Source organism: Oncorhynchus clarkii, unplaced genomic scaffold (assembly GCF_045791955.1).
Source record: "Oncorhynchus clarkii lewisi isolate Uvic-CL-2024 unplaced genomic scaffold, UVic_Ocla_1.0 unplaced_contig_1487_pilon_pilon, whole genome shotgun sequence".
NCBI classification, from domain to species: Eukaryota; Metazoa; Chordata; class Actinopteri; order Salmoniformes; family Salmonidae; genus Oncorhynchus; species Oncorhynchus clarkii.
The window spans coordinates 92,501-118,724 of NW_027260926.1; the positions used below are offsets into that span (position 1 = coordinate 92,501).

Here is a 26,224-nt window from a genome sequence, read left to right on the forward strand (position 1 = left end):
TATGCATAATGAATGGGCCTCGGAACCGCAGCGCTAATGCTAGCTCTTTCTAGGAGCAATCAGACGCGCTACATTTGGCCTGAGACTCTTCTCCCTCTCTGAGAGTGTGTGTCTGAGAATGTTCAGAGCAGGTGCTCTGAGCCAGACCCAATTCCAAACCCTGAACCCCATTTAGTTTTCCATTTCCACTTGCTGAACAGAAATACAAGTGTGTAAATGCATGCGTGTGTGCTTATGTGTCTGTGATCATGAGTGTGTGCGTGTGTGTGTCATGTAGAGTGGACGCTGAGCAGGAAATGAGACGAACCAAGCCATGCAGAAACTAACAAGAGAGATAATCCCCAGGAAGTCACACGCTGGGTGGGTGTGTCTGTCTGTCTGTTTGTGTGTGGGAGAGGGTGTGTGTCTGTGTATTTATTTGTGTTTACTCTTGTTTGTGTCTGTGGTCGTTGGTGTGTGTGTTTGTACCAGAGGAGGCTGGTGGTAGGCGCTATAGGAGGACAGGCTCATTGTAAAGACTGGAAAGGAATAAATGGAATGTAGTTAAACATGAGGTTTCCATGTGTTTGATGTGTTTGGCTCTGTTCCATTAATTTCATTCCAGACATTACAATGTGCCTGTCCTCCTATAGCTCCTCCCACAAGCCTCCTTTGGTGTGTACATATGTTGTGTATCTCTCTCTTCCCCAAGCTCTCTGTTATGTTACAGTGCCTTGTGTGTCTCTACCTTCGCAAAGCTCTCTGTTATGTTACAGTGCCTTGTGTGTCTTTCTCTTCCCCAAGCTCTCTGTTATGTTACAGTGCCTTGTGTGTCTCTCCCTTCCCCAAGCTCTCTGTTATGTTACAGTGCCTTGCGTGTCTCTCTCTTCCCCAAGCTCTCTGTCATGTTACAGTGCCTTGTGTGTCTCTCTCTTCCCCCAAGCTCTCTGTTATGTTACAGTGCCTTGCGTGTCTCTCTCTTCCCCAAGCTCTCTGTCATGTTACAGTGCCTTGTGTGTCTCTCTCTTCCCCCAAGATCTCTGTTATGTTACAATGCCTTGTGTGTGTCTGTGTGTCAGTCCCAGTGTATTTCTTCTCCAGCAGTGTAGTCAGGTAGGTAATGGATGTATCTGTAACTCCTCCTCCATAGTGATTGATGTATCTCTCCACCAGTGTAAGGTAGGTAACTCCTCCTCCATAGTGATTGATGTCTCTCCACCAGTGTAAGGTAGGTAACTCCTCCTCCATAGTGATTGATGTCTCTCCACCAGTGTAAGGTAGGTAACTCCTCCTCCATAGTGATTGATGTCTCTCCACCAGTGTAAGGTAGGTAACTCCTCCATAGTGATTGATGTGTCTCTCCACCAGTGTAAGGTAGGTAACTCCTCCTCCATAGTGACTGATGTCTCTCCACCAGTGTAAGGTAGGTAACTCCTCATCCATAGTGATTGATGTCTCTCCACCAGTGTAAGGTAGGTAACTCCTCCATAGTGATTGATGTGTCTCTCCACCAGTGTAAGGTAGGTAACTCCTCCTCCATAGTGACTGATGTCTCTCCACCAGTGTAAGGTAGGTAACTCCTCCTCCATAGTGATTGATGTGTCTCTCCACCAGTGTAAGGTAGGTAACTCCTCCTCCATAGTGACTGATGTCTCTCCACCAGTGTAAGGTAGGTAACTCCTCCTCCATAGTGATTGATGTCTCTCCACCAGTGTAAGGTAGGTAACTCCTCCTCCATAGTGATTGATGTCTCTCCACCAGTGTGAGTTAGGTAACTCCTCCTCCATAGTGATTGATGTATCTCTCCACCAGTGTAAGGTAGGCAACTCCTCCTCCATAGTGATTGATGTCTCTCCACCAGTGTAAGGTAGGTAACTCCTCCTCCATAGTGATTAATGTCTCTCCACCAGTGTAAGGTAGGTAACTCCTCCTCCATAGTGATTGATGTCTCTCCACCAGTGTAAGGTAGGTAACTCCTCCTCCATAGTGATTAATGTCTCTCCACCAGTGTAATGTAGGTAACTCCTCCTCCATAGTGATTGATGTCTCTCCACCAGTGTAAGGTAGGTAACTCCTCCTCCATAGTGATTGATGTCTCTCCACCAGTGTAAGGTAGGTAACTCCTCCTCCATAGTGACAGATGTCTCTCCACCAGTGTAAGGTAGGTAACTCCTCCTCCATAGTGATTGATGTCTCTCCACCAGTGTAATGTAGGTAACTCCTCCTCCATAGTGATTGATTTCTCTCCACCAGTGTAAGGTAGGTAACTCCTCCTCCATAGTGACAGATGTCTCTCCACCAGTGTAATGTAGGTAACTCCTACTCCATAGTGATTGATGTTTCCCAGCTCTGTCCCAGCTCAGCCAGTAGCTGTGTGATGTTACATCACGTTAAAAGGCAGCTAATCAGGTTGCTGTTGAACCTGGGACACCTAGTCTGTTGTAATGATGATTTATACTGCATCCCAGTCACACCATAACTGCATTAAATACAGATTATATGCCAACACTAAACCCAGTAATACTGTTCTCTCTTCCCTGACTCAGTTTGCTAAATAAATCTGGCTGATTACATTGTGTGTGTGTGTGTATGTGTGTGTGTACTTTATGTTTGCCAAGGTTAGGATGAAGATACTATGGTACAATGATACAATATATTATGATACAATGACACTATGATACAATGATAATATGAAACAATTATACTATGATATTATGATTTAATGATACAATATACAATGATACTATGATATTATGATACAATGATACTGTGATACAATTATACTATGATCCAATTATACTATGATATTATGATACAGTATACAATGATACTCTGATATCATGATACACTGATACTAAGGTACAATGATATGATGATGCTATGATACAATGATACTATGATACAATGATGCTATGATACAAGGATACTATGATACAAGGATACTATGATACAATGATACTATGGTACAATGATGCTATGATACAAGGATACTATGATACAATGATGCAATATACAATAATATAATGGAGTTACAGCTCATTCTTTTCTGTCCCCTTTTTTAACATTCTCACACACACAACCTCGTTCTCTCACACACACAACCTCGTTCTCTCACACACACAACCTCGTTCTCTCTCACACACAACTTCATTCTCTCACACACACAACCTCGTTATCTCACAACCACAACCTCGTTCTCTCACACACACAACCTCGTTCTCTCACACACAACCTCATTCTCTCACACACACAACCTCGTTCTCTCACACACACAACCTCGTTCTCTCACAACCACAACCTTGTCCTCTCACACACACAACCTCGTTCTCTCACAACCAAAACCTCGTTCTCTCACACACACAACCTCGTTCTCTCACACACACAACCTCGTTCTCTCTCACACACAACCTCGTTCTCTCATACACACAACCTTGTTCTCTCACACACACAACCTCGTTCTCTCACACACAACCTCGTTCTCTCACACACAAATCCTCATTCTCTCACACACACAACCTTGTTCTCTCACACACACAACCTCGTTCTCTCACACACACAACTTCGTTCTCTCACACAACCAACCTCGTTCTCTCACACACACAACCTCGTTTTCTCACACACACAACCTCGTTCTCTCACACACACAACCTCGTTCTCTCACACACACAACCTCGTTCTCTCACACACACAACCTTGTTCTCTCACACACACAACCTCGTTCTCTCACACACACAACCTCGTTCTCTCTCACACACAACCTCGTTCTCTCACACACACAACCTCGTTCTCTCACACACACAACCTTGTTCTCTCACACACAACCTCGTTCTCTCACACACAAATCCTCGTTCTCTCACACACACAACCTCGTTCTCTCACACACACAACCTCGTTCTCTCACACACACAACCTCGTTCTCTCACACAAACAACCTCGTTCTCTCACACACACAACCTCGTTTTCTCACACACACAACCTCGTTCTCTCACACACACAACCTCGTTCACTCACACACACAACCTCGTTCTCTCACACACACAACCTCGTTCTCTCTCACACACAACCTCGTTCTCTCACACACACAACCTCGTTCTCTCACACACACAACCTCGTTCTCTCACACACAACCTTGTTCTCTCACACACAAATCCTCATTCTCTCACACACACAACCTCGTTCTCTCACACACACAACCTCGTTCTCTCACACACACAACCTCGTTCTCTCACACAACCAACCTCGTTCTCTCACACACACAACCTCGTTCTCTCACACACACAACCTCGTTCTCTCACACACACAACCTCGTTCTCTCACACAACCAACCTCGTTCTCTCACACACACAACCTCGTTTTCTCACACACACAACCTCGTTCTCTCACACACACACACAACCTCGTTCTCTCACACACACAACATCGTTCACTCACACACACAACCTCGTTCTCTCACACACACAACCTCGTTCTCTCACACACACTCGTTCTCTCACACACACAACCTCGATCTCTCACACACACAACCTCTCTCTCTCACACACAACCTCGTTCTCTCACACACACAACCTCGTTCTCTCACACACAACCTCGTTCTCTCACACACAAATCCTCGTTCTCTCACACACACAACCTCGTTCTCTCACACACACAACCTCGTTCTCTCACACACACAACCTCGTTCTCTCACACACACAACCTCGTTCTCTCACACACACAACCTCGTTCTCTCACACACACAACCTCGTTCTCTCACACACACTCGTTCTCTCACACACACAACCTCGTTCTCTCACACACAACCTCGTTCTCTCACACACAAATCCTCGTTCTCTCACACACACAACCTTGTTCTCTCACACACACAACCTCGCTCTCTCACACACACAACCTCGTTCTCTCACACACACAACCTCGTTCTCTCACACACACAACCTCGTTCTCTCTCACACACAACCTCGATCTCTCACACACACACAACCTCGTTCTCTCACACACACAACCTCGTTCTCTCACACACAACCTCGTTCTCTCACACACACAACCTCGTTCTCTCATACACACAACCTCGTTCTCTCTCAACCACAACCTCGTTCTCTCACAACCACAACCTCGTTCTCTCTCTCACACACACAACGTCGTTCTCTCTCACACACACAACCTCATTCTTTCTCTCTCACACAAACAAACTCATTCTTTCACACATCAAGCAAAACGGTCAGTAGCTTTTTGACTGGACAGAGATGGAGGGAGGGAGACAACAACAAAGTAATGAAGGGATGGAATGATGGAAGTGATTGACAGCTGTCTTACCGGAGGAGGGGGATTGGTGTCTGAGCAGGTATGAGTCATCGTGGGGGCGGGGCTCCAAGCGGGAGTGGGAGGAGTTATTCTCCAGCAGAGGCACCTGGCACTCCCTGAATGGTGGAGAGGAGGAGGAGGAGGGGCATAGGGATGAAGAGGGAGGGGCAGAGGGGGGGAGGAGGGAGGAGGTAGGGGGGATGGTGCAACCTGGAGGATGAAGGAAAAGAGAGAGGGAGATAGGGAAGGAGGGAGGGAGGGTTAGACATACTGATGGACAGTTGATTGACAGAGGGACACTAAAAAGAGGTACACACACTAATTCACACACCCACCCACACACACCCACACACACCCCATCTCAGCAGCTTTACATAGTTGAGCCATGGGACGGAGGAGTCTTTGGACACATTGAGGCTGGTCCTTTACACTAAAGAGAGGGACAGGAGATGTGACATATTGAGGCTGGTCCTTTACACTAGAGAGAGGGGGATAGGAAACATTACAGTGACCGTATTACCGCCACACCGGCAGTCACGAGTCATGAAGGCAGTAAATTCCACATGACAGTTTAGTCACAGTAATTAGGCTTCTCTGATGCTGCTGCTGGCCATTGGTAGCCTACCAAACTTGCTAACTGCTTGGTACTCAGCAATCTATTGTCCCTCTAATCACTCTGACATCAATGCAAATGTAAAAAAAAATCGAATCAAACACTTCATGAGAGCCCATGAGCTCATGTTGTGAAACATTTTTTTGTAGGCTATGCAATTGCCGAGCAAACAGAGTGATGGCCTCTACTAAAAAGAGGATGATCCCATTAGCTTTCTATAGACTAGGTCTACTATATTTATTTATCAGTTTTCTATAGGCTAGGTCGTCTATATTTATTTATCAGCTTTCTATAGACTAGGTCTACTATATTTATTTATCAGCTTTCTATAGGCTAGGTCTACTATATTTATTTATCAGCTTTCTATAGGCTAGGTCTACTATATTTATTTATCAGCTTTCTATAGACTAGGTCTACTATATTTATTTATCAGCTTTCTATAGGCTAGATCTACTATATTTATTTATCAGCTTTCTATAGACTAGGTCTACTATGTTTATTTATCAGTTTTCTATAGGCTAGGTCTACTATATTTATTTATCAGCTTTCTATAGACTAGGTCTACTATATTTATTTCTCAGCTTTCTATAGGCTAGGTCTACTATATTTATTTATCAGCTTTCTATAGACTAGGTCTACTATATTTATTTATCAGCTTTCTATAGGCTAGGTCTACTATATTTATTTATCAGCTTTCTATAGGCTAGGTCTACTATATGTATTTATCTATCAGCTTTCTATAGGCTAGGTCTACTATATTTATTTATCAGCTTTCTATATGCTAGGTCTACTATATTTATTTATCAGTTTTCTATAGGCTAGGTCTACTATATTTATCTATCAGCTTTCTATAGGCTAGGTCTACTATATTTATTTATCTATCAGCTTTCTATAGGCTAGATCTACTATGTTTATTTATCAGTTTTCTATAGGCTAGGTCTACTATATTTATTTATCAGTTTTCTATAGGCTAGGTCTACTATATTTATTTATCAGTTTTCTATAGGCTAGGTCTAATATATTTATTTATCAGCTTTCTATAGGCTAGGTCTACTATATTTATTTATCAGCTTTCTATAGGCTAGATCTACTATATTTATTTATCAGTTTTCTATAGGCTAGGTCTACTATATTTATTTATCAGTTTTCTATAAGCTAGGTCTACTATATTTATTTATCAGCTTTCTATAGGCTAGGTCTACTATATTTATTTATCAGTTTTCTATAGGCTAGGTCTACTATATTTATCTATCAGCTTTCTATAGGCTAGGTCTACTATATTTATTTATCCGTTTTCTATAGGCTAGATCTACTATGTTTATTTATCAGTTTTCTATAGGCTAGGTCTACTATATTTATCAATCAGCTTTCTATAGGCTAGGTCTACTATATTTATCAATCAGTTTTCTATAGGCTAGGTCTACTATATTTATTTATCTATCAGTTTTCTATAGGCTAGGTCTACTATATTTATTTTCTTTCCTAATATTAAGCACATTGGTTATATTTACAACAGGAGTATAGCCTACCTGGCTGGCATAGATGACATGTCTTTTTTCCAGCTGCCCTGTTTTGAGACAGGTGTAGGATAATGGTCCATTCTAAATCCAAACTAATTTCACACATATATTATTTAGTGTATGTAAAGACAAGATTAAATCAAGAATAGTCTGATGGGTGACAATATTAGCCTATCACCTGTGAATGATATATTATCACCTGTGAATGATATATTATCACCTGTGAATGATATATTATCACTTGTGAATGATACCCAGCTAGTGTGCAGTAAGGCAAACCTGCAGTATAGTCACACACCTCATGTAGCCTAGCCCATAGGCCCACATGTTTTAATAAGGTTTGTATCACAACTGAAGTGGCCAAATAACTTCTTAAAATGCAACACATTATTCCGCTTTATAACCGGTGTAGAGCCTAACTGTATATGGGCTGGCGTGAGTTTCAAGTTTGGGGAAGATAACTTCCACCATAAAATGCACCTTTATAATAAAGTAATACATATCTGATCGCATTTGCCGTCACTTCGGAGAACAGTGTTTTCCTGCTAATTCATTGCATTTTGGAATATTTGCTCCTATAGCCTACTGCAGCGTATGCTGTTGCTGCGCTTACAATGTGAAGAAATAGTCTAATAGTTGATCAACATTTTAAGCTAAACTTTCTGATCTGTTGCATCAGCCTTATTGCTTTTAAACTTCTTTTTGATGCTAGTGGTTGTATAGATTTGGGATCTATCGCATCCCACAACTGGCCCAGACTATGTTTGGGATATTTATTAACAGAAGAACACGTTGACAAATAGACTAGGTCAACTTTTGTACTATGGTGGCCATGCTTAAAAAACAAACAAAAAAAAGAGAGGTGCCATAATTCGACAACTTCGGCGTCCGGGGAACAGTGGATTAACTGCCTTGTGCAGAATGACAGATTTCTACCTTGTCAGCTCAGCGATTCAATATAGCAATCTTTTGGTTACTGGCCCAATGCACTAACCACTAGGCTACCTGCTTCCAGAAGCAGTTTGGAACTGGGCAGTGAGTGTTGCAAATGAGGACAGATGATTATTACGTGCTTCAGGACTCGGCAGTCCCGTTCTGTGAGCTTGTGTGGTCTACCACTTCGCAGCTAAGCCGTTGTTGCTCATAGAAGTTTCCATTTCACAATAACAGCACTTACAGTTGACTGGGGAAACTCTAGCAGGGCTGCAATTTGACGAACTGACTTGTTGGAAAGGTGGCATCCTATGACGGTGCCACATTGAAAGTCACTGAGGTCTTTAGTAAGGACATTCTACTGCCAGTGTTTGATCATGGAGATTGCATGGTTGTGTGCTCAATTTATACACCTGTCAGCAATGGGTGTGCCTGGAATAGCCCAATCCACTTATTTGAAGGCGTGTCCACATACATTAACATTGTCAAAGCAAGTGAAATAGATAATAAACTAAAGGGAAATAAACAATCAAAAATAAACAGTAAACATTACCCTCACAAAAGTTCCAAAGGAACAGAGACATTTCAAATGTCATATTATGTCTATATACAGTGTTGTAACGAAGTGGAAATAGTTAAAGTACAAAAGGGAAAATAAATAAACATAAATGTGGGTTGTATTTACAATGGTGTTTGTTCTTCACTGGTTGCCCTTTTCTTGTGGTAACAGGTCACACATATTGCTGCTGTGATGGCACACTGTGGTATTTCACCCAATAGATACTATGGGAGTTTATCAAAATTTGATTTGTTTTTTCGAATTCTTTGTGGGTCTGTGTAATCTACTTTCTCTCTCTCTCTCTCCCTCTCTCTCCCTTTCCTTGTCCCTCCCTCTATCTCTCTCTCTCTCTCTCCCTCTATCTCTCCCTCTATCTCTCTCCCTCTCTCTCTCTCTCTCTCTCTCCCTCTATCTCTCTTGCCCTCTCCCTCCCTCTCCTTCCTCATTTCATCCCTGTTGCTTTATAGCTAGTGTTTACCTTGCTCTTGTTTATTCATCTATTTTTGGCTGTTTATTCTGATTACACATGCAGACACACACATTCACACGCACACAAACACGCACACAAACACGCACACAAACACGCACGCACGCACACGCACACGCACACGCACACACACACACACACACACACACACACACACACACACACACACACACACACACACACACACACACACACACACACACACACACACACACACACACACACACACACACACACACACACACACACACACACTATACCCATGGTGTAAACAGCAGCCAGTGCAGGCCATGTGTTTCCCAGGGGTGTAGTTAGTGTGTGAAACACATTGATCCCTGCTCTGGTTACCATGATGCAAGTCTCTCACCTCCTACTGGGCCTGATGCTTACACTGCTGGTCAACACAAAGAACAATCTCTCTCTCTTCTCTTCTCTTATCCTCAGTGTCTGTAGAACAGTTAATTATTGCACTGGATCATTGTTGTGTGAGGAAAATACATGATCAATACAATGCTGTGGTGAATACTGAAAACCATAGAACACAATAACAACAGATCAGCACAGCAGTTCCACTTTCATATGGATCTCAATGAGAGAGAGAGAGAGAGAGAGAGAGAGAGAGAGAGAGAGAGAGAGAGAGAGAGAGAGAGAGAGAGAGAGAGAGAGAGAGAGAGAGAGAGAGAGAGAGAGAGAGAGAGAGAGAGAGAGAGAGAGAGAGAGAGAGAGAGAGAGAGAGAGAGAGAGAGAGAGAGAGAGAGAGAGAGAGAGAGAGAGAGAGAGAGAGAGAGATAGAGAGAGACAGAGAGAGAGAGAGTTGAGTTTTAAATACTCTTTATTGGGTCTGGGGGCCCACCACACAATAAATACTCATACAAAACCACAGTTACACATCAATTAAAAACACAACTCCAATTCCTCCTCCACAGTAACAAAACACAACAGCCTCTGAATACCCCATATACTCAAAAACAGATCAATATTGTTGACAAGTTTATAATAAGCAAACTCAACCCTTAGTCTCGCTGCCAACATTCCCTCCAGCATTCCCACCACATCCACAGACCCCTGTCCCCGAATGCTGTTCTTTCGGGTCTTCCATATCGCTAATTTTGCTGCCCCTAACACAAAATTAAGCAACACAACTACACCCTTTTGACTGAACCTGTACTTTGGCCCAAATATATACAGTTGGGAAGAGAAAACCTCTCCCAACGTTGAGAACCAATCAGTGATCAGATCAATCATCCCAACCAACCTGGGACACAGTAAAAACAGATGTGCCAGAGATTCATCTTCAGCACAGAATGGACACCCCTCCCCAACAGTAGGGTCCAGGTGTACCAGATGCATGTTGGTGGCTATAGCTCCATGTATTATCCTCCATTGGAGGTCAGCTGTCCTCTTATCAATAGGCAGTTTATACAATGATCGCCAACAGCCTTTTGGAGAAGCACCTGGACCAAGCACATCCGCCCACCTCGTCGATTTTACCCTTTCCAGGGAAGAGGCATGGGACACCTTCACACATGTTCTGTACATAGCCTTCTTTCCCACCTCGTTGAACTCCCCCAGCTCCGGGGTATCGAAGGAAAGCAGCATCCCCGCGTCCTCCTCAAATGCCCCCATCGCAGCACTAACAATCAGTGCAGGGAACACATAATCCAGACCCTCCTTCCACCGATCAGAATTGGAAATGTCAGTCACATACTGCAGATGAAGCACTGGCAAGGAGTCGCAGACCTCATCGACGACCTTCCTCAGTAGGCGAGATGATCGGATCCCTGCTCTTTCTCTCAGCTCCTCCAATCTGCTCCTGCTCCGCATCAGATGACCCAGCTTGGTACACCCCACGCCTAATAGGCATGAACGTAGGCTAGCTGAAACCAGAACACGGGACTGGATGGCAGTGTTATGAAAAAGAGGCTCTTCAAAAAGCCACATCCCTGGTGGCGTGCCGGTCTTACGGGACTTGACAAAGACTCTCCAAGCCTGCATAACAGACTCATAAAATGGAGTCAGGCCAGTCAAATCACCCCCCTCCAGCTTTAAGAGGAAAATATGTTTGTCTAAGCCCAAACAGCCCGCTCTCCTCATCAATATGTAGGCTGTTTCGACCCAGCTAGAACAGTCTCTGTACAACAATCTCTGAACTGCTTGGAGCCGGAAAGCCGTGATCCTAGAGGAAATGTCCACCAGGCCTTGCCCACCCTCGTGCAGTGGCAGATACAGGGCTGCAGCTTTGATCCAGTGTTGTCCAGACCAGAAGAAATTGACAAGGGTCCTCTGAAGCTCTTGTATCAGACCCTTTGGTGGCTGTAAAATCATTAGTCTGTGCCACAGGGTAGAAGCAGCAAGATTATTAGCTACCAGGACCCGTCCCCTATAGGACAGCTGGGGCAACACCCATTTCCACCTTGACAGTCTGGCACACACTTTCTCCACTACACCCTCCCAGTTCTTTTTCTGAAAGACATCGGAGCCTAGAAAAACTCCCAAAGTCTTCATTCCATCTCTGCCCCACTGAAGCCCCCCTGGTAACCGTGGAGCGGACCCCATCTGAAGCTGACCTGCCCACAGCGCTTCACTCTTTCCCCAATTGACTCTAGCTGAGGAGGCCCCCTCATACACCTTTAAAGTGTTTGAGAGAACCTTAACATCCTCACCCCCTGTAATAAAAACGATCACGTCATCTGCATACGCAGACAGTGCTATCGTGGGACCCTTCATTACACCTGGCACAGAGAAACCAGTAAGCTTCGCTCTTAAAAAACAAAGCATTGGTTCAATCGCCAGACTATATAACTGCCCTGAAATTGGGCATCCCTGCCTGATGCCCCTTTCGACAGGGATGGGGCAACTCAAACCACCACCAACCTTCACCATACACGAGGCTCCAGCATACAGTAAATTCACCCAAGACAGAAAAACATCCCCAAACCCAAAGGCTTTCATTGTTTTAAACAAATACTGGTGGTCCACACGATCAAAAGCCTTCTCCTGATCCAACGAAAGTAAACCCACATTTACAGCAGACAGTTTACAAATGTCTAAAACATCTCTTATCAGAAACAAGTTGTCAACAATAGAGCGATCAGGTACACAGTAGGACTGGTCCTTGTGGATCAACAATCCCAGATAGTCTTTCAACCTGTTTGAGAGACATTTAGAAACAATTTTGTATTCTGCGCACAGCAAGGCAACAGGTCTCCAATTTTTTATGAGAGCCAAATCCCCCTTTTTTGGCAACAGTGAAAGCACCGCACGTTGACAGGATACAGGAAGAGAACCCTCATGAAAAGATTCACACACCACTTCATAAAAATCCTCCCCAATAGACCCCCAAAAGTGCTTGTAAAACTCAGATGGTAAACCATCGATGCCAGGGGCTCGGCCTGTTGAGAGCTGCATAACTGCTGTGGACAGCTCTTGCAGTGTAATATCAGCGTCCAATGCGACTCTCTGCTCAGGTCCCAATTGAGGAAGACCGTGTAACAACTGTTCAGTACATAAAGAGTCACAATCCTCCGCCTTATAAAGGGATGAGTAAAAATCCACGGCATGTTGACGCATTTCAATATCATTCGTGGTCACCTTCCCATCAGGGAGACGAAGGCAGACCATCTGTTTGCGTTGAAATTTCGACTGTCCTAGGTTGAAAAAAAAAGCGCTAGGAGCATCCATATCCTTGAGGGAAGCGAAACGAGACCTAATCAAGGCACCCTTCACTCTTTCATGCAGAAACGACCTCAGTTCATGTCTCTTGTCCTGTAAGTTCATGACTAGTCCAGGGTCGTTCTGAGTGAGCAGCTTCAATTCAGTAGATTTGATGTCCTGTTCAAGGGCCTTGATAGTCTCTTTAACCTCAATTTGAGACAGAGCAGTATACTGTTGACAAAAAACTCGTATTTGGGCCTTCCCAACCTCCCACCATTGTCTCAAGGACTCAAAATTCCCTTTTATACCCCTCCATTTTTCCCAAAACAACAAAAACCTGTCACAAAACATGACATCATGTAACAATTTAACATTAAAATACCAGTAAGGCGATGACCGTCGTGGACAGGACAAGTGAATATCAACAGTAACAATATGATGATCAGAGAAACCCACAGGAGTAATGGCACACTTTCCAACCCTACTACAGTAGTGATCAGATACATACAACCTGTCTAACCTTGCTGCACTGACACGACCTTCATTCATTTTTAGCCATGTGTACTGCCTAACTTTTGCATTCCTTACTCTCCACACATCAGAAAGCTCAAACTCAGTTAATAGGCCAGACAGGCAAGTGGCTGACCGCAGGTGAGGTTCTTCAGCGGTGCGATCAACAGTAAAATCCACTGTACAGTTCCAGTCACCCCCTAAAACCATACACCCCTCTTGGTCACACTGTCTTAAGGTTTCCTTTATTTGATCAAATATAGCAATACGCTCTGTACCCTCATTCGGAGCATAAACATTCAAAAAAACAAAGAGAAACCCCATAACATCCACCTTGACCAATAAAACCCGACCCTTGACAATCTCTGTTGTAGATACCACAGTCACCCCTAAGCCTGAGGAAAACAAGATGGCCACCCCAGCACTGAAATTAGTACCATGACTGAGTACATGCTGCCCCTCCCACCACATACCCCAGTCAACCTCATTTTCCTCATCACTATGTGTCTCCTGTAGGAAAACTACATTAAGCCTTTTCTGTTTTATTACTTCTAGTACCCAAGCCCTCTTATTCCTGTCCCTTCCCCCATTAATATTGAGAGAACCTACCCTTAGTACCTCCATATAGAAAAGAGAAAAGAAAAGCAGAAGAAACCACAGAGAAACCAACGAGAAAAAAGACACCCTATGAAGCATGATCATCATCATTATTTTTCTTTCTTCTCTTAACCTGAACACGTTTCCCACCACCTTTTGCTGCTGCAACAGCAGTAATAAATTTCCTCAAGCGAAACCGCTTCTTCTCACTCAATTGGTCTAACCCCACCGTCTTCTGTAACATCACAGCTGACCTCACAAACTTATCAACATCAAAATAATCTGCCAATTTGACAGATTTCCCAAAAGTCTGATCCAGAAACTCATTTACCTCCTCTAGATCATAAACTGAGTCCTCACCAGCAGCTGTCATATCTAAAGAGATATCCATATCATTCTCCTGATCTTCAGCTGAGACCACAGACAACTGACTCCCCTCTACCACATCCCTTTCAACACTCCCCACTTGCACCTCATCACTCGTACCAGGCATCTCCTCCACTACCTGGGAGACTAGCCCCACCTGAACATCACTACTCATAGTAGTCATCTTCTCCACTAACTGGGAGCCTAGCTCCACATGAACCCCAGCACTCGTAGTGGGCATCTCCTCTACTGCCTTGGAGCTTAGCTCCACATGAAAACCCTCATGTACCTCATTACTCGTAGTGGGCATCTCTTCCACTACCTGGGAGCCTAGCTCTACATGAACCCCAGCACTCGTAGTGGGCATCTCCTCCACTACCTGGGAGCCTAGCTCCACATGAAACCCCTCCTGAACCTCATTACTCGTAGTGGGCATCTCCTCCACTACCTGGGAGCCTAGCTCCACATGAAACCCCTCCTGTACCCCGTTACTCACAATGGGCATATCCTCCACTACCTGGGAGCCTAGCTCCACATGAACCCCCTCCTTTACCCCAGCACTCATACTGGGCACCTGCTCACCAGTCTGAGGAACTGGCTCTTCAGATACATCCTTACCTTCTACAACAATACTTTTCTGTAGCATAACATTTCCCTCTAATACAAGTTGCAACCCCGTGCCCTCAACGGGGATAACTTGTTCCTCAGCACCAGGTGCTTGTGGCTGCTCTGCCGCTGTCGGCCCACCTCTCCCTACATCAGTGGGCCCAGGCGTTATGAGGACCACCTGCGCCCCTCCCTCGGCCTTCTCCCTTTTCGGGCAAGCATGTCGCTTATGACCAACATCCCCACACTCAAAACACCGTTGACTACCCGTACTAGCATAAGCCATATACAATCTATTGTCATACTTGACTTTAAACGATAACTCTAAAGTCTGCTCCGGTGAGTCCAAAAACATAAACACCTGTCGCCGAAATGACATTACCTGTTTCAACGCCGGGTGTTTGCAACCCAACGGAACAACCTTAATTGAACTGGCGAACTTCCCAAAGCGCAATAACTCGCGCTCCAACAGCTCATTTGGAATAAACGGTGGTACATTTGAAATCGTTACCCTTGTTGACGGAGAAAAAAGCGGCGTAACTTGAATAAACATTCCTTTAAGAATTACACCATGCTCAACCATCCGATCAACCAGACATTCTTCTTTAAGAAATACCACCACAGCTTTATTCATCCGGGATGCATAAGCAATATTCTCATAGCCTACCTTCTCTCCTACGGCGACCAGAAACTCCTCCACCGTGACAGTAGCTTCAGTAACACACCTAAAGCCGTGCCGAAGTGACAGGGACGGCATCCCCATTCGGGCTGCCATCCCCGCCAAAATCAGGGTAATTTCGATACGAAAAACAAAAAACTTAATTCTACCACAACAAAAAAAGTAAAAATAATAACCTTAATCATGCACAGAAGAAAACCAAGAAATAGCAAACCGAAAGAAAGTTGTGAATATCTAACTCTCCACAACACACGCACTCCTTCACTCAAACAATTCCCAGCATGCACCAATCACTCCCAGCATGCAGAGAGAGAGAGAGAGAGAGAGAGAGAATGAGTTCTGCTGTCTGTTCTTTTGTTCCTCAAGGTCTCTGGGTTCTCTCTCTGTCTATTGCTCTTCTTCGCTCTTGTACAAAAGGAGAAAGAGAAACAAGTTAGTGAGATGAAAATAAATGGATGGTTACTTTCCAGAGAGTTTAAGGCCACAAGAGAATGTCATGTACTCTACCTTTCCTACTTAACGCATTAACTCTTCAAACGCACGCAGTCAGGAGACTTTCACTGTCTTTTCTCATATCCGTCTCTACAATACTTTTCTCTTTCCTCTCTCTTCTCTCTATGATACTTTCCTATTTTCTCTCCACTTCCTGAAGGTGAAGGACAACGTGTTCTCCTGAGATTCAAAATAATAATAGCTTTATTGACAGGAGCGTTTGAAAAACAATGTCCCTGCTGCCGGCTGGCCCAAGGCCATCATTAAAAAACTGGGATGAAATAATAGAACAATAACTGATTATCACAGTCACAAAGGGAGAATAATAAAGTGGGTTTAATTAGTAGCCGGTAATGACTCTAGTCCTGCTGTGTCTTTGGACTCGACTAACTGACCTCATTTAACAAACGTTGTTGATTGATTGAGCTGTGAATATTACAGAATTATAATTATTCTACATCATGAGATCTCTCTATATAGAAACTATTAGATTTCCATGATTTCAAACCTGTAGAGAATATACTTGTAAATCCTACTGTATCTCCTGTCCCTCTCTCTAGTGTAAAGGACCAGTCTCAATGTGTCCTATCTACTGTCTCTCTCTCTCTCTAGGGTAAAGGACCAGTCTCAATGTGTCCTATCTACTGTCTCTCTCTCTAGTGTAAAGGACCAGTCTCAATGTGTCATATCTACTGTCTCTATCTCTCTCTAGGGTAAAGGACCAGTCTCAATGTGTCCTATCTACTGTCTCTCTCTCTAGTGTAAAGGACCAGTCTCAATGTGTCCTATCTACTGTCTCTCTCTCTCTCTCTCTCTAGTGTAAAGGACCAGTCTCAATGTGTACTATCTACTGTCTCTCTCTCTAGTGTAAAGGACCAGTCTCAATGTGTCATATCTACTGTCTCTCTCTCTCTCTAGGGTAAAGGACCAGTCTCAATGTGTCCTATCTACTGTCTCTCTCTCTCTCTAGGGTAAAGGACCAGTCTCAATGTGTCCTATCTACTGTCTCTCTCTCTCTCTAGTGTAAAGGATCAGTCCCAATGTGTCCTATCTCCTGTCTCTCTCTCTCTAGTGTAAAGGACCAGTCTCAATGTGTCCTATCTACTGTCCTCTCTCTCTCTAATGTAAAGGACCAGCCTCAATGTGTCCTATCTCCTGTCTCTCTCTCTAGTGTAAAGGATCAGTCTCAATGTGTCATATCTCGTGTCTCTCTCTCTAGTGTAAAGGATCAGTCTCAATGTGTCCTATCTCCTGTCTCTCTCTCTCTCTAATGTAAAGGACCAGCCTCAATGTGTCCTATCTACTGTCCCTCTCTCTCTCTCTAGGGTAAAGGACCAGTCTCAATGTGTCCTATCTACTGTCTCTCTCTCTAGTGTAAAGGACAAGCCTCAATGTGTCCTATCTCCTGTCTCTCTCTCTCTCTCTAGTGTAAAGGACCAGTCTCAATGTGTCCTATCTACTGTCTCTCTCTCTCTCTAGTGTAAAGGACCAGCCTCAATGTGTCCTATCTCCTGTCTCTCTCTCTCTCTAGGGTAAAGGACCAGTCTCAATGTGTCCTATCTACTGTCTCTCTCTCTCTCTAGTGTAAAGGACCAGTCTCAATGTGTCCTATCTCCTCTCTCTCTCTCTCTCTCTAGTGTAAAGGACCAGCCTCAATGTGTCCTATCTACTGTCCCCTCTCTCTCTAGTGTAAAGGACCAGTCTCAATGTGTCCTATCTACTGTCTCTCTCTCTCTCTCTAGTGTAAAGGACCAGCCTCAATGTGTCATATCTACTGTCTGTCTCTCTCTCTCTAGTGTAAAGGACCAGCCTCAATGTGTACTATCTACTGTCTCTCTCGCTAGTGTAAAGGACCAGTCTCAATGTGTCCTATCTACTGTCTCTCTCTCTCTCTCTAGTGTAAAGGACCAGCCTCAATGTGTCATATCTACTGTCTGTCTCTCTCTCTCTAGTGTAAAGGACCAGCCTCAATGTGTCCTATCTACTGTCTCTCTCTCTAGTGTAAAGGACCAGTCTCAATGTGTCCTATCTACTGTCTCTCTCTCTCTCTCTCTAGTGTAAAGGACCAGCCTCAATGTGTCATATCTACTGTCTCTTTCTCTCTAGTGTAAAGGACCAGTCTCAATGTGTCCTATCTACTGTCTCTCTCTCTCTCTCTAGTGTAAAGGACCTGTCTCAATGTGTCCTATCTACTGTCTCCCTCTCTCTAGTGTAAAGGTCCAGTCTCAATGTGTCCTATCTAATGTCTCTCTCTCTCTCTCTAGTGTAAAGGACCAGTCTCAATGTCTCCTATCTACTGTCTCTCTCTCTAGTGTAAAGGACCAGCCTCAATGTGTCATATCTACTGTCCCTCTCTCTAGTGTAAAGGACCAGCCTCAATGTGTCCTATCTACTGTCTCTCTCTCTCTAGTGTAAAGGACCAGTCTCAATGTCTCCTATCTACTGTCTCTCTCTCTCTCTAGTGTAAAGGACCAGCCTCAATGTGTCCTATCTACTGTCTCTCTCTCTCTCTAGTGTAAAGAACAAGCCTCAATGTGTCCTATCTACTGTCTCTCTCTCTCTCTAGTGTAAAGGATCAGTCTCAATGTGTCCTATCGACTGTCTCTCTCTCTAGTGTAAAGGACCAGTCTCAATGTGTCCTATCTACAGTCTCTCTCTCTCTCTAATGTAAAGGACCAGTCTCAATGTGTCCTATCTACTGTCTCTCTCTCTCTCTCTCTAGTGTAAAGGACCAGTCTCAATGTGTCCTATCTACTGTCTCTCTCTCTCTCTCTAGTGTAAAGGACCAGTCTCAATGTCTCCTATCTACTGTCTCTCTCTCTCTCTAGTGTAAAGGACCAGCCTCAATGTGTCCTATCTCCTGTCTCTCTCTCTCTCTAGTGTAAAGGACCAGTCTCAATGTGTCCTATCTACTGTCCCTCTCTCTCTCTAATGTAAAGGACCAGCCTCAATGTGTCCTATCTACTGTCCCTCTCTCTAGTGTAAAGGACCAGCCTCAATGTGTCCTATCTACTGTCTCTCTCTCTCTAGTGTAAAGGACCAGTCTCAATGTCTCCTATCTACTGTCTCTCTCTCTCTCTAGTGTAAAGGACCAGCCTCAATGTGTCCTATCTACTGTCTCTCTCTCTCTCTAGTGTAAAGAACAAGCCTCAATGTGTCCTATCTACTGTCTCTCTCTCTCTCTAGTGTAAAGGATCAGTCTCAATGTGTCCTATCGACTGTCTCTCTCTCTAGTGTAAAGGACCAGTCTCAATGTGTCCTATCTACAGTCTCTCTCTCTCTCTAATGTAAAGGACCAGTCTCAATGTGTCCTATCTACTGTCTCTCTCTCTCTCTCTCTAGTGTAAAGGACCAGTCTCAATGTGTCCTATCTACTGTCTCTCTCTCTCTCTCTAGTGTAAAGGACCAGTCTCAATGTCTCCTATCTACTGTCTCTCTCTCTCTCTAGTGTAAAGGACCAGCCTCAATGTGTCCTATCTCCTGTCTCTCTCTCTCTCTAGTGTAAAGGACCAGTCTCAATGTGTCCTATCTACTGTCCCTCTCTCTCTCTAATGTAAAGGACCAGCCTCAATGTGTCCTATCTCCTGTCTCTCTCTCTAGTGTAAAGGATCAGTCTCAATGTGTCATATCTCCTGTCTCTCTCTCTAGTGTAAAGGATCAGTCTCAATGTGTCCTATCTCCTGTCTCTCTCTCTCTCTAATGTAAAGGACCAGCCTCAATGTGTCCTATCTACTGTCCCTCTCTCTCTCTCTAGGGTAAAGGACAAGCCTCAATGTGTCCTATCTACTGTCTCTCTCTCTAGTGTAAAGGACAAGCCTCAATGTGTCCTATCTCCTGTCTCTCTCTCTCTCTCTCTAGTGTAAAGGACCAGTCTCAATGTGTCCTATCTACTGTCTCTCTCTCTCTCTAGTGTAAAGGACCAGCCTCAATGTGTCCTATCTCCTGTCTCTCTCTCTCTCTAGGGTAAAGGACCAGCCTCAATGTGTCATATCTACTGTCTCTCTCTCTCTAGTGTAAAGGACCAGTCTCAATGTGTCCTATCCACTGTCTCTCTCTCTCTAACGTAAAGGACAAGCCTCAATGTGTCCTATCCACTGTCTCTCTCTCTCTAGTGTAAAGGACAAGCCTCAATGTGTCCTATCTACTGTCTCTCTCTCTCTAGTGTAAAGGATCAGTCTCAATGTGTCATATCTACTGTCTCTCTCTCTCTCTAGTGTAAAGGACCAGTCTCAATGTGTCCTATCTACTGTCTCTCTCTCTAGGGTAAAGGACCCGTCTCAATGTGTCCTATCTCCTGTCTCTCTCTCTCTCTAGGGTAAAGGACCAGCCTCAATGTGTCCTATCTACTGTCTCTCTCTCTAGTGTAAAGGACCAGTCTCAATGTGTCCTATCTACTGTCCATCTCTCCAGTGTAAAGGACCAGTCTCAATGTGTCATATCTCCTGTCTCTCTCTCTAGTGTAAAGGACCAGTCTCAATGTGTCCTATCTACTGTCTCTCTCTCTCTCTAGTGTAAAGGACCAGTCTCAATGTGTCCTATCTACTGTCTCTCACGCTCTCTAGGGTAAAGGACCAGTCTCAATGTGTCATATCTACTGTCTCTCTCTCTCTAGTGTAAAGGACCAGTCTCAATGTGTCCTATCTACTGTCCATCTCTCTAGGGTAAAGGACCAGTCTCAATGTGTCCTATTTACTGTCTCTCTCTCTACTGTAAAGGACCAGCCTCAATGTGTCCTATCTACTGTCTCTCTCTCTCTCCAGGGTAAAGGACCAGCCTCAATGTGTCCTATCTACTGTCTCTCTCTCTAGGGTAAAGGACCAGTCTCAATGTGTCCTATCTCCTGTCTCTCTCTCTCTCTAATGTAAAGGACCAGCCTCAATGTGTCCTATCTACTGTCCCTCTCTCTAGTGTAAAGGACCAGCCTCAATGTGTCCTATCTACTGTCTCTCTCTCTCTAGTGTAAAGGACCAGTCTCAATGTCTCCTATCTACTGTCTCTCTCTCTCTCTAGTGTAAAGGACCAGCCTCAATGTGTCCTATCTACTGTCTCTCTCTCTCTCTAGTGTAAAGAACAAGCCTCAATGTGTCCTATCTACTGTCTCTCTCTCTCTCTAGTGTAAAGGATCAGTCTCAATGTGTCCTATCGACTGTCTCTCTCTCTAGTGTAAAGGACCAGTCTCAATGTGTCCTATCTACAGTCTCTCTCTCTCTCTAATGTAAAGGACCAGTCTCAATGTGTCCTATCTACTGTCTCTCTCTCTCTCTCTCTAGTGTAAAGGACCAGTCTCAATGTGTCCTATCTACTGTCTCTCTCTCTCTCTCTAGTGTAAAGGACCAGTCTCAATGTCTCCTATCTACTGTCTCTCTCTCTCTCTAGTGTAAAGGACCAGCCTCAATGTGTCCTATCTCCTGTCTCTCTCTCTCTCTAGTGTAAAGGACCAGTCTCAATGTGTCCTATCTACTGTCCCTCTCTCTCTCTAATGTAAAGGACCAGCCTCAATGTGTCCTATCTCCTGTCTCTCTCTCTAGTGTAAAGGATCAGTCTCAATGTGTCATATCTCCTGTCTCTCTCTCTAGTGTAAAGGATCAGTCTCAATGTGTCCTATCTCCTGTCTCTCTCTCTCTCTAATGTAAAGGACCAGCCTCAATGTGTCCTATCTACTGTCCCTCTCTCTCTCTCTAGGGTAAAGGACAAGCCTCAATGTGTCCTATCTACTGTCTCTCTCTCTAGTGTAAAGGACAAGCCTCAATGTGTCCTATCTCCTGTCTCTCTCTCTCTCTCTCTAGTGTAAAGGACCAGTCTCAATGTGTCCTATCTACTGTCTCTCTCTCTCTCTAGTGTAAAGGACCAGCCTCAATGTGTCCTATCTCCTGTCTCTCTCTCTCTCTAGGGTAAAGGACCAGCCTCAATGTGTCATATCTACTGTCTCTCTCTCTCTAGTGTAAAGGACCAGTCTCAATGTGTCCTATCCACTGTCTCTCTCTCTCTAACGTAAAGGACAAGCCTCAATGTGTCCTATCCACTGTCTCTCTCTCTCTAGTGTAAAGGACAAGCCTCAATGTGTCCTATCTACTGTCTCTCTCTCTCTAGTGTAAAGGATCAGTCTCAATGTGTCATATCTACTGTCTCTCTCTCTCTCTAGTGTAAAGGACCAGTCTCAATGTGTCCTATCTACTGTCTCTCTCTCTAGGGTAAAGGACCCGTCTCAATGTGTCCTATCTCCTGTCTCTCTCTCTCTCTAGGGTAAAGGACCAGCCTCAATGTGTCCTATCTACTGTCTCTCTCTCTAGTGTAAAGGACCAGTCTCAATGTGTCCTATCTACTGTCCATCTCTCCAGTGTAAAGGACCAGTCTCAATGTGTCATATCTCCTGTCTCTCTCTCTAGTGTAAAGGACCAGTCTCAATGTGTCCTATCTACTGTCTCTCTCTCTCTCTAGTGTAAAGGACCAGTCTCAATGTGTCCTATCTACTGTCTCTCACGCTCTCTAGGGTAAAGGACCAGTCTCAATGTGTCATATCTACTGTCTCTCTCTCTCTAGTGTAAAGGACCAGTCTCAATGTGTCCTATCTACTGTCCATCTCTCTAGGGTAAAGGACCAGTCTCAATGTGTCCTATTTACTGTCTCTCTCTCTACTGTAAAGGACCAGCCTCAATGTGTCCTATCTACTGTCTCTCTCTCTCTCCAGGGTAAAGGACCAGCCTCAATGTGTCCTATCTACTGTCTCTCTCTCTAGGGTAAAGGACCAGTCTCAATGTGTCCTATCTCCTGTCTCTCTCTCTCTCTAGGGTAAAGGACCAGCCTCAATGTGTCCTATCTACTGTCTCTCTCTCTAGTGTAAAGGACCAGCCTCAATGTGTCCTATCTACTGTCTCTCTCGCTCTCTAGTGTAAAGGACCAGCCTCAATGTGTCCTATCTACTGTCTCTCTCTCTCTCTCTCTAATGTAAAGGACGAGCCTCAATGTGTCCTATCTACTGTCCCTCTCTCTCTCTAGTGCAAAGGACCAGTCTCAATGTGTCCTGTCTCCTGTCTCTCTCTCTCTCTCTAGAGTAAAGGACCAGCCTCAATGTGTCATATCTCCTGTCTCTCTCTCTCTCTAGTGTAAAGGACCAGCCTCAATGTGTCCTATCTCCTGTCTCTCTCTCTCTCTAGAGTAAAGGACCAGCCTCAATGTGTCATATCTCCTGTCTCTCTCTCTCTCTAGTGTAAAGGACCAGTCTCAATGTGTCCTATCTACTCTCTCTCTCTCTCTCTAGTGTAAAGGACCAGTCTCAATGTGTCCTATCTACTGTCTCTCTCTATCTCTAGTGTAAAGGACCAGTCTCAATGTGTCCTATCTACTGTCTCTCTCTCTCTCTAATGTAAAGGACCATTCTCAATGTGTCCTATCTACTGTCTCTCTCTCTCTCTAATGTAAAAAACCAGCCTCAATGTGTCCTATCTACTGTCCCTCTCTCTCTAGTGTAAAGGACCAGCCTCAATGTGTCCTATCTACTGTCTCTCTCTCTAGGGTAAAGGACCAGTCTCAATGTGTCCTATCTACTGTCTCTCTCTCTCTCTAGGGTAAAGGACCAGCCTCAATGTGTCCTATCTACTGTCTCTCTCTCTAGTGTAAAGGACCAGTCTCAATGTGTCCTATCCACTGTCTCTCTCTCTCTCTCTAATGTAAAGGACCAGCCTCAATGTGTCCTATCTACTGTCTCTCTCTCTCTCTAGTGTAAAGGACCAGTCTCAATGTGTCCTATCTACTGTCTCTCTCTCTCTCTAGTGTAAAGGACCAGTCTCAATGTGTCCTATCTACTGTCTCTCTCTCTCTCTCTAGTGTAAAGGACCAGTCTCAATGTGTCCTATCTACTGTCTCTCTCTCTCTCTAGTGTAAAGGACCAGTCTCAATGTGTCCTATCTACTGTCTCTCTCTCTCTCTAGTGTAAAGGACCAGTCTCAATGTGTCCTATCTACTGTCCCTCTCTCTCTCTAGGGTAAAGGACCAGTCTCAATGTGTCCTATCTACTGTCTCTCTCTCTCTCTAGGGTAAAGGACCAGTCTCAATGTGTCCTATCTACTGTCTCTCACCCTCTCTAGGGTAAAGGACCAGTCTCAATGTGTCCTATCCACTGTCTCTCTCTCTCTCTCTAATGTAAAGGACCAGCCTCAATGTGTCCTATCTACTGTCTCTCTCTCTCTCTAGTGTAAAGGACCAGTCTCAATGTGTCCTATCTACTGTCTCTCTCGCTCTCTAGTGTAAAGGACCAGTCTCAATGTGTCCTATCTCCTGTCTCTCTCTCTCTCTCTAGAGTAAAGGAACAGCCTCAATGTGTCATATCTCCTGTCTCTCTCTCTCTCTAGTGTAAAGGACCAGCCTCAATGTGTCCTATCTACTGTCTCTCTCTCTAGTGTAAAGGACCAGTCTCAATGTGTCCTATCTACTGTCTCTCTCTCTCTCTCTAGTGTAAAGGACCAGCCTCAATGTGTCATATCTACTGTCTCTTTCTCTCTAGTGTAAAGGACCAGTCTCAATGTGTCCTATCTACTGTCTCTCTCTCTCTCTCTAGTGTAAAGGACCTGTCTCAATGTGTCCTATCTACTGTCTCCCTCTCTCTAGTGTAAAGGTCCAGTCTCAATGTGTCCTATCTAATGTCTCTCTCTCTCTCTCTAGTGTAAAGGACCAGTCTCAATGTCTCCTATCTACTGTCTCTCTCTCTAGTGTAAAGGACCAGCCTCAATGTGTCATATCTACTGTCCCTCTCTCTAGTGTAAAGGACCAGCCTCAATGTGTCCTATCTACTGTCTCTCTCTCTCTAGTGTAAAGGACCAGTCTCAATGTCTCCTATCTACTGTCTCTCTCTCTCTCTAGTGTAAAGGACCAGCCTCAATGTGTCCTATCTACTGTCTCTCTCTCTCTCTAGTGTAAAGAACAAGCCTCAATGTGTCCTATCTACTGTCTCTCTCTCTCTCTAGTGTAAAGGATCAGTCTCAATGTGTCCTATCGACTGTCTCTCTCTCTAGTGTAAAGGACCAGTCTCAATGTGTCCTATCTACAGTCTCTCTCTCTCTCTAATGTAAAGGACCAGTCTCAATGTGTCCTATCTACTGTCTCTCTCTCTCTCTCTCTAGTGTAAAGGACCAGTCTCAATGTGTCCTATCTACTGTCTCTCTCTCTCTCTCTAGTGTAAAGGACCAGTCTCAATGTGTCCTATCTACTGTCCCTCTCTCTCTCTAATGTAAAGGACCAGCCTCAATATGTCCTATCTCCTGTCTCTCTCTCTAGTGTAAAGGATCAGTCTCAATGTGTCATATCTCCTGTCTCTCTCTCTAGTGTAAAGGATCAGTCTCAATGTGTCCTATCTCCTGTCTCTCTCTCTCTCTAATGTAAAGGACCAGCCTCAATGTGTCCTATCTACTGTCCCTCTCTCTCTCTCTAGGGTAAAGGACAAGCCTCAATGTGTCCTATCTACTGTCTCTCTCTCTAGTGTAAAGGACAAGCCTCAATGTGTCCTATCTCCTGTCTCTCTCTCTCTCTCTAGTGTAAAGGACCAGTCTCAATGTGTCCTATCTACTGTCTCTCTCTCTCTCTAGTGTAAAGGACCAGCCTCAATGTGTCCTATCTCCTGTCTCTCTCTCTCTCTAGGGTAAAGGACCAGCCTCAATGTGTCATATCTACTGTCTCTCTCTCTCTAGTGTAAAGGACCAGTCTCAATGTGTCCTATCCACTGTCTCTCTCTCTCTAACGTAAAGGACAAGCCTCAATGTGTCCTATCCACTGTCTCTCTCTCTCTAGTGTAAAGGACAAGCCTCAATGTGTCCTATCTACTGTCTCTCTCTCTCTAGTGTAAAGGATCAGTCTCAATGTGTCATATCTACTGTCTCTCTCTCTCTCTAGTGTAAAGGACCAGTCTCAATGTGTCCTATCTACTGTCTCTCTCTCTAGG

General features: G+C 44.4%; 1 protein-coding gene across 1 annotated transcript in view; it reads right to left on the reverse strand.

Moving 5' to 3' along the window:
- The window catches only part of LOC139402256 (teneurin-2-like), a gene marked incomplete at its 3' end in the record, with an annotated part of 128,195 nt that overhangs the window by 82,219 nt on the left and 19,752 nt on the right, over positions 1 to 26,224 (reverse strand). The window contains exon 3 of the mRNA XM_071146354.1: positions 5,290 to 5,487. Within this exon, the coding sequence (XP_071002455.1) occupies positions 5,290 to 5,487 (198 nt within the window). The remainder of the gene's footprint in view (positions 1 to 5,289; positions 5,488 to 26,224) is intronic.